At 41.7% G+C, this 16,630-nt stretch overlaps 1 protein-coding gene across 2 annotated transcripts in view; it reads left to right on the top strand.

The window, feature by feature from the left end:
* Positions 1–4,375: 4,375 nt before the first annotated feature.
* Positions 4,376–16,630, top strand: part of inpp5d (inositol polyphosphate-5-phosphatase D) — a 136,661-nt gene continuing 124,406 nt past the window's right edge. Inside the window, exon 1 of one of the 2 annotated variants that reach the window (XM_073040774.1) lies at positions 4,376–6,003. In XM_073040774.1, the coding sequence (XP_072896875.1) occupies positions 5,870–6,003 (134 nt within the window). In that variant the 5' untranslated portion in view covers positions 4,376–5,869. The remainder of the gene's footprint in view (positions 6,004–16,630) is intronic. The other variant, XM_073040773.1, reaches the window with a different exon arrangement.

Below are 16,630 nucleotides of genomic sequence, written 5' to 3'. Positions count from 1 at the left end.
TGACTCCGCTTCCAAAACTATGAATAATTAGGGATGAGCTACAATTCATTTATTTTGATTGAGATACAGAGCAGAACAGACCCTTTTGGCCTTTCAAGCCGTGTTGCTCAGTAACCCCCGATTTAACCCTAGCTTAATCACGAGACAATTTGTAATGACCAATTAACCTACCAGCAGTACCTTTTTGGATTGTGGGTGGGAATGGTGCACCAGGAGGAAACCCACGCGTTCTCTGGGAGAACGTACAAAGTCATTACAGACAGTGATTGGAATTGAACCCGGGTTACTGGTACTGTAAAGTGTTGTGCTGACCACCTCGCTACCGTGCCATCCAAACGCCAGCACTACTTGGGCCATCTAGATTCAGAATCAGATTTATTTACCATGTGTGGATTGAAACGAACAGTGAAATATGTAGGGATGTGCTGGGCAAGTGTCACCGCACATTCCAGCACTGACATTCCATGCCCACAGTGTTCAGCGGAACAACATAAACAGCAACAACAAAACAACACAACATTTCTCACCATCCTCACCGTTTCTTACCATTCTCACATGTTCTCAACATGTCCATTTCTCTCTCTCTCTCTCTCTCACACACACACACACACACACACACACACACACACACACACACACACACACACACACACACACACACACACACACACACACACACACACACACACACACACACACACACACACACACACACACACACACACACACACACACACACACACACACACACACACACACAGTCCCTCTGGCCTTCAATCCCAGATTAAAATGGGACAGCCTACACCCCTTGAATGAGTACATTTAAAGAAAGCTGGCTTGAGAGGTCAATTCGGCCTAAAGACACAAAGAACAGAAAGTGAGCTGGCCATTGACACCTCATGTCTGCTCTGCCATTAAGTAAGACATTTTATGTCAGTGCCATATTCCTGCACTAAACCCATACCCTTTGACCCCTTAAATATCTAAAAAATCTTCTGTTTTAAATGCACTCAGTAACTATGACTGGGCATCTTGAACGTGCTTGGTAGAGAATTCTAAACATTCACTAACCTCTGGGTGAAGGAACTTGTTCTCACCTCTGTTCCAAAATGGCCAATCTCCTTTTAATTTTTATTATTTTGGTTTATTATTGTCATGTACTGAGTTCCATTTATACAAATTATTCTTTACAGCAGTGCATTGAGGTACTACAAAGTACAGGAAAAGTGCAGTGCAGGTAGATAATAAGGTCCAACATCATGGGAGGTAGCTTGTGAGGTATCTTATCACACTAGGGAACATTTGATAGAAACTGTTCTTCAGCCTGGTGGTACACACTTCCATGATGGGAGGCGGAGAAGAGAGAATGACTGTGATGCATGAAGTCTTTGTCTGTGCTACTGACTCACCAAGGCCACGGGAAACCCCTGGAGGGAGGCTGGTTTCCATGATGTGCTGAACTGTCCACAACTCTCTGCAGTTTCTCGCAGTCGCATACAGCACAGCTGCCATACCAGGCTGTAGTGCATCCAAAAAGGATGCTTTCTATGGCGGATCAATAAATGTTGGTAAGGGTTGATGGCCATGTGACAAATTGTTTAGCCTCCTGCTTTGGTGAGTTTTCTTGAATGTGTTGGTCTATGATATTGCTTATTGGTGATGTTCACTCCTCCAAAGTTGAAGCTCTCAATCCTCTCAACCTCAACCCCACCGACGTTGACAGGAGCATGTGCACTGCCCCCTTCCTGAAGTCAGTTATAAGCTCTTGTCTTTGCTGATGTTGAGAGAAGGGTTATTGTCAGGTAATCAAAAGGCACTTAATAGAGTTTCACTTAGGAGACTGGTTAAACATAGTAAGGCATTTGGCATTAAATTATGTATGATAATACAAATAGAAAATTAAAATGAGGAGTGAATGGGGACGAGTATTCATTGGATTTTTTTTCTGAATTGGAAATTATTTGTGGAAGATGTTATTAATTCACAGAACTAAAGGGTGAGCAGTTTCAAGTTACTGGCTGTCAACATCTCTGAATATATATCCTAGGCCCAACGTATTGATGCAGTTACAAAGAAGGTGCACAGTAGCTATTTTTCATTTGGAGTTTGAGGAGATTTGCTACGTCACCAAAGGTACTAGCAAACTTCTACAGGTGTACCATGGAGAGCACCCTAACTGGTTGCATCACCGTCTGGTATGGAGGGGCCACTGCACAGGACTGGAAGAAGCTGCAAAGGCAGCCATCTCCGCCATGAGCACTAGCCTCTCCAGCACTGAGGACACCTTCAAGATTGATGTCTTAAAAAAGGTGGCAACCATTATTAAGAACCCTCACAACCCAGCACATGCCCTCTTCTCATTACTACCATCAGTGAGGGGGTACAGGAGCCTGCAATATTTTGGGAACAGCTTCTGTTTCCTCCACCATCCGATTCCTGAAAGGACAATAAATCCATGAAAAATAATTTGCTCTCTTTTGCACTGCTATTGCATTGTACTTCTGCCACAAACCAACACATCTCCCAATATTTTCAGTGATAAGAAACCTGATTCTATTTCAGATTCTGAATATCATTGACAAGACCAGTACTCAACCTCAATTGAGGCACCAACTTGTACATTTGTAGTGTGAGTGGTAAGGCAGTTCAAGGAACCTTTATCCAACAACAATACAGAAGGAGCAACATATTTCCAAGTCAGGACGGTACATGAGTGAGATGGCAAGTTAGAAGGAGTCAGCATAGAAAGCCTTGCTCCCTGCCTTCTAGGTGATAGAAGAGGCATATTTGTGAAATTTGTCTCCAGTCATTGTAACGATTTCCCTCTGCCTTCCTTTGACCCCACTTGTGCTACCCGCCTTGAAGCAATTCATAGTCACATACCACTTGATGGTAATGGAAGGCAGAGTCATGTCACATCTGTAACTCACTTTTTTTTATCATTCTGAATCCCCTGTAGTGAGAATGAAACAGATACTCTGGGCTAGAAAGGACAGCACTGACCAGCTAGTAGTGAGACTGGGTAAAAATGGCATGACAAGAATTGCAAACAAGATCTGCAGATGTTGGAAATCCAAGCAACATACACAAAATGCTGGAAGAATTCAGCAGGCCAGGCAGCATCTGTGGAAAAGAGTACAGTCGACGTTTCTGGCCAAGACCCTTCAGGAAGAATGGAAGGTCCCGTTTACTCCCACTCTTTGCTTCCTGTCTGCCAACCAATTCTCTATCCACATCAATACCATACCCCCAATACCATGTGCTTTAAGTTTGCACACTAATCTCCAGTGTGGGACCTTGTCAAAAGCCTTTTGAAAATCTAAATATACCACATCCACTGGCTCTCCCCTATCCACTCTACTGGTTACATCTTCAAAAAATTCTATAAGATTCGTCAGACATGATTTTCCTTTCACAAATCCATGCTGACTTTGTCCGATGATTTCACTTCTTTCCAAATGTGCTGTTATCACATTTTTGATAACCGACTCTAGCATTTTCCCCACCACCGATGTCATACTAACCGGTCTATAATTCCCTGGTTTCTCTCTCCTTCCTTTTTTAAAAAGTGGGGTTACATTAGCCACCCTCCAATCCTCAGGAACTAATCCAGAATCTAAGGAGTTTTGAAAAATTATCACTAATGCATCCACTATTTCTTGGGCTACTTCCTTAAGCACTCTGGGATGCAGACCATCTGGCCCTGGGGATTTATCTGCCTTTAATCCTTTCAATTTACCTAACACCACTTCCCTACTAACATGTATTTCCCTCAGTTCCTCCATCTCACTAGACCCTCGGTCCCTTACTATTTCCGGAAGATTATTTATGTCCTCCTTAGTGAAGACAGAACCAAAGTAGTTATTCAATTGGTCTGCCATGTCTTTGTTCCCTATGATCAATTCACCTTTTTCTGACTGTAAAGGACCTACATTTGTCTTGACCAATCTTTTTCTTTTCACATATCTATAAAAGCTTTTACAGTCAGTTTTTATGTTCCCTGCCAGCTTTCTCTCATAATCTTTTCTCCCTTTCCTAATTAAGCCCTTTGTCCTCCTCTGCTGGTCTCTGAATTTCTCCCAGTCCTCAGGTGTGCCGCTTTTTTTTTGCTAATTTATATGTTTCTTCTTTGGACTTGATACTATCCCTAATTTCCCTTGTCAGCCACGGGTACACTACCTTCCCTGGTTTATTCTTTTGCCAAACTGGGATGAACAATTGTTGTAGTTTATCCATGCGATCTTTAAATGCTTGCCATTGCATAACCACCATCAACCCTTTAAGTATATATTTTAAGTAATAATTCCCTTTAAGTAATATACTGCACTATTTATTGACAAGGGCACACCCTACAAATGCTTGTATCACGTATATTAATTCTGAACAGGGAATTATTCAACCTATTATTTCCGATATGTAAATGTGAAAGTGTAACTTCTTCCCTCTTGTTAACAAATCTCCCAGTTGGGTCCTCGCCACCCTCTGATTTTTATATAAATGCCTTCCTTTCTTTTCCTTACCCCAACATTTCATTCATGGCTTTCACCTCTTCTTTATTCAGGCCCCACTACATTTATTGCATATCCTTAATTGTAAGCTGTAATGTTTGCCACACTGTCCCCTTCAACCCCAACACAGACAGGGATGTCCCTGCTGATGTCCTCCAATCTCAAGAAGAATGTTTAGTCTACAATTTGAAATACCTGTTTTAATAGATGTCAAGACCAAGAACAAATCACAGTACATAATCAGATTGTACTTCTTTGACCCATCCAAGGTGAACATGAGAGCTACCATCTCAGACAAGAATATTGATACTCTAACAAACACTTCTTAATTATCACCTGAAACTTCAGAACACAAACATAAACACCTGAACGACCTGTCACTGGATCTTTTGGACCACCTGTGGAGATATGTAAGAATCAGTAATATCTGCCTAGCATATATTACTGAACTTCTTGTATCACTGATATATAATCACTCCTCATCTCGATATTTTCCTTCAGTCCTACATCAACCCCAGGCAAAGGTAAAGACCATGGAGGAACAACAGAAAGTGGTACACTGGGACTCGATATTCCTGATTAAACAACCCAAGATTTTGTGCTCATTCATTTCCCAGAACTGGAGACTTTATGAATACAGTGCTTCCAACACTACTAACGTTGCCAATATTAAATGACCAACTTTATGTGGCTCTTATGTTAGCCCAATAATCCATTGCTAACTATAATCTGCGTCGATGTAAAAGAACCTCACCCGTTTCTACCAGTAACACCGAAATCGGGGATGATTTTATAGCTCCACAACGTAATCTCAACGCCTGGGTTTGAACGTTATCCTGGGGCTTTAATACCGCTGGTGAGGCTGACCATCCATAATCAAAGAGAATTATACATTCTGATTAAAGCAATGTACATTTGTTTAAGTGTCCTCCTACTTGCATCCCAATCACACCCAACTAAGCACATTAAGGGCTTTTTTTTTACACCTCGCTGTAATGTTATTCACACGCATCTTCCATTTAAGCCTTGTGTCCATCCATACACCGAGAAACTTCACCTCAGACTTGTGCGAATGGTTCGACGTATTGAGACTGCGGGTGTAAACAGACCGATTCTGTGGTGAAACGAGCCGTGAACAATTTATCGGCTGCTCGCGAGGCTGTAGATGATTGGACTGATGGTGCTGCATTTGGAATAAACTTCAACACACGTGTTATTTCTGTATGTCTGACAATAGCATAAGGAAGTAAAGCTCATTTTAGCTTCCTCGCGGGTGGAACGGGCTGCTTCAGGGGCGCGGTGGGGTTGCCACTTGAACTGAACGGGGCAGCGGGCGCTTGAATGGAATAAGGCGAGGGAAGATGAACGAGCGGTGGTACCATGAGGACATCTCCCGGCCCATGGCCGAGAAGCTGCTGGCTAAGGCTGCGCAGGACGGCAGCTTTCTGGTCCGGCAGAGCGAGTCCATCGGAGGCGCGTTCGCCCTGTGTGTGCTGTAAGTTCCCGGAATGGCGCGACAGGGACAGGACGGGGCTCGCTCCCTGGCTTCGGTGGGGGTAGGAGGGGATGGCTCTCACTGACACCGGGTCGGGGCAGCCGCGCCCCTCGCCGCCGAGGATGTACCAATGTCCGGCTCTCTTGGACCGGGACTGCCCTGTAGCTCACTCCGGGGCGGGGTTAGACAGCCAGGTTGTGGGTGCGGGATGGTCTTACTTTGGCAGCGGACCTCACAGCCCTCTCACCCAGGTCATCGCCCACCGATTTGCCCTGCCGTTCTGGCAAGGTCTCTGGATTCCCGGTTTTTTTTAATCGATCTGGGTCCGCGCTGCAACCCGGAATCGCCTTCGGGGTTTGATCTCAGTGAATGGGATTCCTCACCGGGAATCCGCGGGTGTCTCTTCACCCCCCGGTGTTGGGTGGGTGGGGGGGGGGGCGGACTAGATTGGCTCTCTCCAGAGTCCGTGTAGACATGAAGACCCTCTCCGTGTGGTGTATGTTTGGGGTGCGGTGGCACATTACCCCCCCCCCCACTTTAGGCAGCCCCTCTCCTCCTTGAGGTGCATGCTATGTGGTTGAGACTCCACACAGATAGAGTAGAAAGTCAGAATCTTCTTCCCTGGGTAAAAATGTCCCATGTTGGAGGACACTTACTTAAGGTAAGAGGGGAGGCTTTTTGCATCCACAAGCCGCAGTGCCTGGAATAGGCCCCACCTTCCTATGTGGAAGGGTTGAGCCCTTGTCCTCCCTCCCATAGGTGTGTTTTAGGGATGAGGTGTAACCCCTTCTCCCCACCCGTTTGCTGGGAGCCCCTGAACAATTCAGCTGGTGGCTCTGATCAAGGGAAAGACTCAGTAGGTCACTGCTCTCCCTATTACTGTCAGTACTTCCCTTTTCGAACCTTTCTGTTTAAGTCAGAGGCAATTGTGCTTGGCATTCACAGTTTCTGTTGTGTGCTGTAATGAGTTTCCCAAAATGAGATGTTACTTTTTGAGATGTCTGTGTGCAGTGTAGTCAACAAGTTTTCAAACGTGAGCTTACACTTAATTAGTATTGAGTCACAGTTTGTTGTGCAGTTCTAATAAAAACAGATTAACATGGGCAAAGGGCTTGGTTCTGTCTGTAGTACGCTGGCTGTTGTTCCATTATTTCCATTCCTAAATATGTCAGGTTATGACAATGTTATTACATGCCTGGGAAATTCTATCTCAGGTGGGTCTTCATCAGTGGCTGCATCAAGGTCTCTTATTTTCACCTTTTCCGCTGCACTTCCCCTCTGCTCACCCATTCAGGCCCCATGTACAAATATTCACCAGCTGGGTTCTGAATTTCCAAGTGATCTTGGAAATTTTAATGTTGGTAACTATCGGTTTATTACTGAATCTACCTGTGCTTTCTGACACCTAGAAGATGGCATCAATGAATCTGAAAAATGGGTATGTAATTGATGATGGATTCTGTAATACAGATGCGTATATTCATAAAATATAGAACAGTACAGCACAGGAAAAGATCCTTTATCCCACAGTGTGTGCTGAACATGATGCCAAATTGAACTAGATTGCTTCGGCCTGAACACACGATACCTACCCCTGCATATTCACATGCCTATCTGAAAGCTTCTTGTGTGTCACTGTCATATCTACTTTTGTCAGTTCCCCTGGCAGCCTATTCCAGGCACAGTGCACTGGGGATGGGGGGAACTTACCTGTCCACCGACTTTGGACATTTTCTGCCCTGGTAAGAAGATTCTGACTTTCTACCCTATCTGTACATCTATAACTTTACGCTACTATCAGGTGTTCCCTTGGCCTCTGATGTCCAGAGAAAATAACTCGGTTGTCCGTTATTTATTTATGGATGGATTGAAATAGAGTGCGGAATAGGCCTTTCCAGCCCTTCAAACCACGCAGCCCAGCAACCCCCATTTAATCCTAGCCTAATCACAGGACAATTGCAATGATCAATTAACCTATCAACCGGTAGGTGACTGGGAGGAAACCAGACCACCTGGAGGAAATGTGTGTGGTCATACATGGGGAGAGTGTACGAACTCCTTACCGACAGCGGTGGGAATTGGACCCAGTTCACTGGTACTGTAAAGCACTGTGATAACCACTACGCTACCCTGCCGTGCTTCATAAGTTATGAGGTGGAGTAGAGGGACAACATGATTTTGGGGTAGAGATGAACAAATCATTAAAAGTGGAGACACTAATGAAGTAAAATTTAGAAAAAAAAACACGTGCAGTTATTTCTTGGAGGATTGGAAAGAATGCGTGCTCGATTTAGCATCACCAGGTATAATCCTGGTTTGCATGTTCTTTAAAAGATGTAAAGAATACAGAATGTGCAGTAAAGTTTCACAGGAAAGAAACCAGGATATACTTGAGAAAAGCGTAATGGGTTGAAGCTCTATACTGTAGAGAGAGAGAGAGAGAGAGAAGGCAATCTGCTGACGTTTTTTCAAGTTATAATTGGACTGTTGAGATAATTGTTCCACTTGTTAGAACAAAGCTATGGCTGATGAAGATAAGGTGGTCACTTAAATATTAGCGGAAGTTAAGACGGCGTCTCTTTCCCCAGAGACCAGTAAGAAAACAGAACTGACACGCAAGCAAATGAGTCCTCATTTAGGTACAAGTAAGAGAGAGAAAGGAACAGAAGAATGTGTTAGGCTTGGGTGAAAAGCAGTGAGAAATTGAACCCATTTAAAGAACACAAGGAATAGAAACTGTAGACCGTAAACCCCTTGAGCTTGACCCTCAATTCTATAAAATCATAGCTGTTGGGTACTTTATCCTTGATTTGACAGCTACATTATCACAACCCATAATACTCCATGAAGTTCAAAAATTTAATTCTGCTGTAAATATTGTTGCTGATTTGGTATGCACAGCATTGTGTAGCAAGGATTCACTAGTTTGAGAGGAGTTTTTCGTGAGTCCATATCGTTCAACTGACCTTTGTCTTTGCCACCTTCTTGAGCCTTTCCTGTTACCATACAGTACAATTTGCTCCAGTTCTGCAACCAGCTGCAGTACAAATAGTGGAACTGATCAGTTGTTTGTGCTGTGGGCTTGTGTAATTATGTAAATGTGCACCGTAAAGGAGATGGCCTTATGGTTTATCATCTGCTTGCAATATCTGATGACTTCCGGTTTGTGCTTTGCTTGCACAGAATGAATAGGTGAAGCAGATTTATGTAAACATTTGATTCACGGTGGTCATCGGTTTGCTTTCCTCTGCTGTGCAGCTTCATTGTTGTAGTATGTGTGATTTTTCATAATTTCTGGGTAAAAGATGTTTGATGGCTGATGAACTTAAATGACCTTTATTGGTTCTGCTCTTGAGCCATTCTCTTTCATCAGTAGAGTCGAGGGAAGAGGGCCAGCCTCTTGGGTCCTCCACCCTGTTTCACCATTAACTGTATCTGCACCCAGCATGCTACCACTCACCCACACACTAAGGACAATTTATCCCCCTGTTCTGCAGTCTTTGGGAGGAGGGAGGAAATTGATGCAGTCACAGAGAACTTACAAGCTCCATGTGCTGCATCTGCAGCCAGAATTGAACCCAGATCTTTGGTTCAACAGCTGCGCTCAGTATCGTAGTATCTGGCTGACAATTGTGGTAGCACGCTTCATAGTCTATGACTTGGACCTGGATCCTCGATTTCCTCACTTGAAGACCCCAGTCAGTAACAACATCTCCACAATCACCATCAGTACAGGCACATCTAAGGCAGTGCTTAGCCCCTTGCTCAACTCACGTTATACCTATGATTGTGTGGCTAAGTGCAAGTCCAGTGCTGTATTTAAATTTGTTACTACTATCGGGCAGGAGGTACAGGAGTCTTGTGTCCCACTACATCAGGTTGAAGAACGGTTATTACCCTACAGCCATCAGTTCTCCTGAACCAGCGTGGATAACTTCACTCACCTCAACACTGAACTGACTTACTTTCAAGGACTTTGCAACTCAGTATTGTTTATATACCATGTTTATTAGCCCAATTTGCTTTCTGCACACTTAATGTTTGTCAGTCTTTGGTAAGTTTTGTTTCTCCTGTGAATGACTGCCTGCAAGAAAATGAATCTCAGGGTAGTATATGGTGGCATCTGCATATCTTGATAATAAATTTACTTTGAGCTTTGAATAGATGGTGGTAGAGAACCCAAGGAACAGGTATTTGGGATGGAGTAGAAGGTACAACAGAAGTAGAAGAAGGGTAGGCGACAATATGGACAAGCCATTTCTTCATTTTTGGAAATTGCAGAGTTCCCCATGGTGTAGGTCTTCATGGTCTGGACGATGCTGATAATTCATATAATTAATAATCAATGTGAAATGCCAGTGACCTCGACAGGCTCTTCATTCACTAATAGTCTCATGTAGCTGCCTTTACTTTGGCTGCCCTTTCTGACAGCACAAAAGTAAAAGTCTTTGGAAAAGGCACTTCACAACCTACTTTAAGAATTGACGCATGATGCAGTACACGAGCTTTGTCTCTCCTGATTCCCCTACAAGATTTCTCTGAGTTATGGGTAACTTAGCCCTTTGAGCCTGTCCCGCTGTTCAATGTGAACCATTCTCCATTGGAATGATTGCTGTCTCAATTGGTGAACGACCCACCAAAGGTGGTTTTTTTGGTTGGTAGCCATCACAGGTGAAGGGTGACAGATAAAATACCTCCCAAAGCTTCCTATTTTGCACTCTATTGGACTTCATTGTGCTGCTTGCCACTGTATCAAGCCTTTATTTATGAATGCCCACTTGCCTTCTTTAGATTATCTGGGCACTGCCATGTTTAGTGCCTCATGTGCTAAAACCATGACTTATTTTTCAAGGCTTATGTCCATCCTCTCTTTTGGCAGCCTATTTGAGATCATGCATTTTACGCTAGCACCCAAAGCTAACCTGGCAAAGAAAGCCCGAAGATGACTGTTCATCATTTATTTGCCAATTTCCTGAGATTCAGTGCAGAATAGGCCGCTCGAGTCACAACACCCGGCAATCCTCTGATTTAATCCTAGCCTAATCACTGGACAATGTACAATCAATTAACCTGTCGACTGGCACGTCTTTGGACTGTAGGAGGAAACCGGAGCACCCGGAGGAAACCCAGGCTGTCATAGGGGAATGTACAAACCCCTTACAGGCCGTGGCGAGAATTGTACACAGAATGCTGGTACTGTAAAGTGCTGTTCTAACCACTATGCTACCATGCTACCCCAATCATCCACGCACATTGACTTTAAAAAAATGGGAACTTGCAACAAGGAATATACTACATTCATTCAAGGAAAGCTAATTTTTATTTCTGCTGTACCTTGGGGTTGGTTTGTACTATTCCTGATTTATTTTTCCCCCATTCTCCTTTAGGAAGGAAGATAATCACACCTAAAGAAAGGTGCATTGATAAAGTGTTGTTTACAGCCAATCAAGTGTCTGAAGCTTATCGCTCGTTTAATATAAATGCAGCAGCAAGTTTATACAAATAGCAATGTGACTTATGACTGGGCACATTTGTCTGATAAATGTTAATTGAGGGATAAGTATCTGCCTGCATCCATGGAGAAATTGCCTATTCTCTATTAAAATAATGGCATAATGTTTTGCTGTGAAGTCTGATTTTGTCTTTTGAATCTAAAAGATATTATGCACCAATTTGAAACTGGAGCATAAGTTTTGTTTGTGTGCTGCTGCCTTTCTAGTGGGATTTGAATTCAAACTTTCAACTAAGAAGAAGTGTACTGACAAACCATAGCTGGTATCTAAGATTAACTGTTGCATCTCTAATTAAAGCAAGATGGTAACGCCTTTCATGTTCAAAGTAATTTTTGTTGTTGAAATACAGATGTCATCATGTACAACAACCCTGAGATTCATTTTCCTGTCCGCATGTTCTACAAATCTATAGAATAGTAACTATAACAGGATTAATGAAAGATCAACCAGAGTGCAGAAAACAAACTCTGCAAAAGTGAATATAAATAAATAGCAATCAATAACAAGAGCATCAGATAAAGAGTTTTTAAAGTGAGATCATTGGTTGTAGGAACATTTCCATGCTGGGGCAAGTGAATGCGGTTATCGTCTTCTATTTATGATCCTGGTGGGGTAGTAACTGCTCTTGAGCCTGATGGTGTGAGTCCTGAGGCTCTTTTACCTTCTGCCTGATGGCAGCAGTGAGGAGAGAGCATGGCCTGTGCGTATCAGTGATTACATTGTTAAAAATCTTTATTAGAATTAATTAATTCATTAAATATTTATCTCTTTTCAACCATTCTTGAGGTATATATCCCGTCTTACTCTCTAAGGGTATTTCACATTTAAAGATGTCTTGTAGGGCATTGTGTATCCCCCTCCAATAGTTTTTGATAACAGGGCAGTCCCAAAAAATATAATGATTTGCATTTTGATTTCCACAATTTCTCCAGCAAACAGGGAGATTACTATCATAATGGGATTTCTGAGAGGGTGTAAAAAAATATCAAGTTTTTCCATCCAAACTCCCTCCATTTCTGTGAACTGGTACACTTCCATTGATATCTCCATATTGTTGTCCATTATTGTTGGCTCAGATATAATTATTCCTCCTTCCTTCTCCCATTTTGTTTTAATGTATGAAGTCGAATGTGTTTTAAGATTTGACAACCCCTTATACATGCTTGAAATGATTCTACTACCATTATCTGAATTATATTGCCTTTCTAAATAGCTCTATCAAGCATGTACTTGCCTTGGTTACATTTTTAAGCATCTTATTAACATTGTCGTATCTGTAAATACCAATAAAAATCTTGTTTTTCTAATAAGTGTTGCTCTTTAAGCATTTCAAAACTGAACAGTGTTCCTTCTTTCATTATGTTGCAAAGAACTGTTATTCCTTTAGCTGTCCAGTCCTTAAATCTAGCATCCAATTTATATAATAATATATAATTAATGAGTATGCTGTTGGTGGCTGGTAAAAATACTCTTGCTAGGAAATGGTTATCACAGGAGATCCCAACTTTAAATACATGGATGGAAATTACAATGGACATTTACAAAATGGAGAAGATAACAGCATCTGTTAATCATAAGCTGGAACAATTTGATTCATACTGGGAAAAATGGTTTAACTGCATAATGCCTCATAGGCCTGATTTTATTCTCACAAATCAATGAAGCTGTTATATAAAAAAAGATCACATCCTACTTGTACATAGTTCTTTCTTTTTGCTTGTTTTTTCTTTCCACTCTTTTCTATAAGTGTATACCTCAGATAAATATTTTGTGGAGATTTATGATATATATGATTATATGATATATATGTACAATGTCTGAAATACATCTTATGGATATGTGTTTTTGATGATGAACTTCAATAAAAAATAAATAACAAATAAAAGAATTAATTAATTCATTCATTCAATCCCCAATTTAAAGGTTTGGTTATATAATTTTGAAAGTAAAGTTTAAATAAAAGGTCAGCCAGATCACTTTCTGTACATAGAAATTCCATGGGACTGATTCGCTCACCTAAGCAGCTAGATGGAAAGTTGTTCTAAAACAATGGGGTCCTTTTTCATCAGCAAGTTTGATTTTGGGCATCAGAATCCCATTTCAGTTTTACTTGATGTGTCTTGACATGAGGTTTCTGGTTAACACAACAAGAGGTTGATGGCAGTCATTGTGAGTAAAGGTTTATTCTAGAGGAGATAGGAGAAGGTCCTATTCTGCTGAGTTTGATGTGATTATTTTTGTATGGTGGTGGATTTTTATTGATTCAGCATTAATCTCAGTAGCAGAACAATTCTTATTATTTCCATAACAACTAAGATTGGAGAAGATTTTTAGAGACAGGATTTATGAGCATTTGGAGAAGCATTATCTATTTATCATGCCTCATGAGCCTGATTGAAATCTTTTGAGGAAATGACAAAGCACATTGGTGGTGATACTGGAGTGGATGTGATACATATGGATTTTAGTAAAACATTTGATAAGGTTCTCCACAGTAGGCTCATTCAGGAAGTCAGGAGACATGGGATCAAGGCTGGATCAAGGAGACTTGGCTGTGTGGATTCAAGATTGGCTTGCCCTTAAAAGGCAGAGGGTGGTTGTAGAAGGAGTGTGTTGTGCCTGGAGGTCAATGATCAGTGGTGTTCCACAGGGATCTGTTCTGAGACCCCTGATCTTTATGATTTTTATAAATGATTTGGATGAAAAAGTGGAAGTGTGGGTTGTTAAGTTTGCAGATTTTTGGTTATTTATTTATTGAGTTACAGCACGTGGAGTTGTGGATAAGATTGTGGCAGGTTACAAAATGACATTGACAGGATGTAGACCTGGGTTGAGTAGTGGCAGATGGAGTTTAACAAGGAGAAGTGTAAAGTGATTCACTTTAGAAGGTTGAACTTTGAGTCAGAGTACAGGGCTAATGGCAGGATTCTCAGCAGAGTGGAGGAACAAAGTAGTACATCTTCCTAGAACCCCCAAAGATGCCATGCTATTTGATAGGGTGGTTAAGAAGGCATATGGTGTGTTGGTCTCCATTAGTTGGGGATATGGGTTCAAGAGTCTTGAGGTAATGTGAGGTAATGTGGCCTCATTATAGGAAGGATGCATAGGAGTCTTACCAGGATGCTGAGAATGCCAGTTATAAAGAAAAGCCCTAGCTTGCTCAACCTTTCTCTTTGGGATGAAGGAGAGTGAGAGGGGACTTGATAGAGGTGTAGAAGATGATAAGAGGCATAGAGTACGTGGGCAGCCTTAATTTTTTCCCAGTGTGGAAATGGCTAATGCTGGGGGCATCATTTTAAGGTGATTGGAGGAAAGTATAGAGGTACATCAGAGGTAATTTGTTTTTTTTGCAGAATGGTAAGTGGTGGTGGTAGAGGCAGATACAGAGAAACGATTGAGAAACTCTTAGGCACATTGATGCTTGAGAAATGGAGGGCAATGTAGGGAGGAAGCATTAGATTGCTCTTAGAGTAGGGTAAAAGACGTGCATAACGTCGAGGCCCATGGGCCTGTAGTGTGCCGCAGTGTTCTATGCTCTTTATGTTCTGTAAGCTAATGCCACAATTTTGATAACAGTTGTTATGAGATGCTTTGTGGGTTGTTGGTGTAAGTAAGTGAGTGCTTTTTCATTTTGTGCAGACCAAGGAACTTGATGAGATCACTTTGTTGCATGATCAATTTCATTCAGCTCCGTGTGATGCAATGCAATTAACTCACAGTGAAGGGAAGCAAAGGTTAGATCATACTGACCTAGATGGAAAAGGAGAAGTGATGGTGAGAAATGAAAGCTCACTGCATGAGTTGGAAAAGACCTTGTGCACGTGTGGGTTCACATGAAAGTTAAGCAAGTGTACCCAGTAATATCCTACATTCGTATACATAGGGGCAATATCAGAGTGTATAAGTGATAATACATTTAGAAATGAACAGTGACAGAGCTCTGGAGTGTATGGGTAAAACACATAGCAGATTCAGTTTAACACCAATACAGTGATATGATGTATAGAGGAAGTATGAAGATAGGCAATTTCAACTATGGGGATATCTTGGAACTGTAATCCATCAATTTGAGGATCCCTTTTACTGTAGAGAAATAGAGTATAAAATCAAAGGACTGTGCTAAAGCTTTGTAAAATGCAGGTTAGATTCCAGCTGGAGCACTGGGTGCAATTGGAACAACTGATGCTAAGGACAACAAGGAGTCGGATTGCATCTTTATTTCCCAGTGCTTGCACTGTGACCTGTGTGTGTTGTATTGTTCCTTACTAAATGCTCACTATAATCTGCATCTGGTGCCATGGGCCAAAGACTGGACAGCCTCCCTGGGAAAGAATCCAGCTGTGGGTTTATGATCTTTATCAATTGCTGTGTATCGGAATGAACTTTCCAGTGTGTGTAATTAATATTTTAGTAATATTTGAGTGTGTTTGTGTAAATAATTCATTACAGGTTATATGTAAAAATATGTGAATTGCGTAACATTATCTTGCTATCTCGCGATATTTGCTTGCTTCGCTTAAAGTAATCACCAAGTCAGATGCACATATTTCAAACTCCTGTGTCTTCCTTTGAATTATTTTAATGTTTTGAAGTTACTAAACATAACATCCAGAATTTTCCAAAACAACTCTCTTCCCACCCCCTCCGCTAGAGAATACAAAGTGCAAATAAGAGGGAGTATGATAGGGGTGTTAGCTTTCAAATGAAAAGTTAATCTTAAACACTCGTTTGGTCCATTCTCTTGGGTGGATATTTTTAAAGTCCTATTGCTATGCCCAAAAGGACTCTGGTAAATTATCCTCAGTATCCTGTCCAAGTACATCCTCTGAGTACCTGCTCGTTATCTTGCTACCTTTTATGAAACTTCACTGGATTGAATTTCATTGGGTTATGGTTGTAGCACACAGAAACAGAATCCTTGGTCTATGATGTCCATGCAAATGATTTGCCAATGTGCATTAATCCTATTTTCCTTTATTGGGGGCTGTATCCTCTGCCCCTTGCCTATTTACATGCCTGGCTAGATACCACTTAATAGATCTGGAACAGGAACAAGGTGCTATCAATTTAGGGAGATGCTGGTGGGTGTAGTTGTTGACCAAGAGCAGTAGTGA

Source organism: Hemitrygon akajei, chromosome 3 (genome assembly GCF_048418815.1).
Source record: "Hemitrygon akajei chromosome 3, sHemAka1.3, whole genome shotgun sequence".
NCBI classification, from domain to species: domain Eukaryota; kingdom Metazoa; phylum Chordata; class Chondrichthyes; order Myliobatiformes; family Dasyatidae; genus Hemitrygon; species Hemitrygon akajei.
This window is presented reverse-complemented; position numbering and strand designations above follow the sequence as displayed.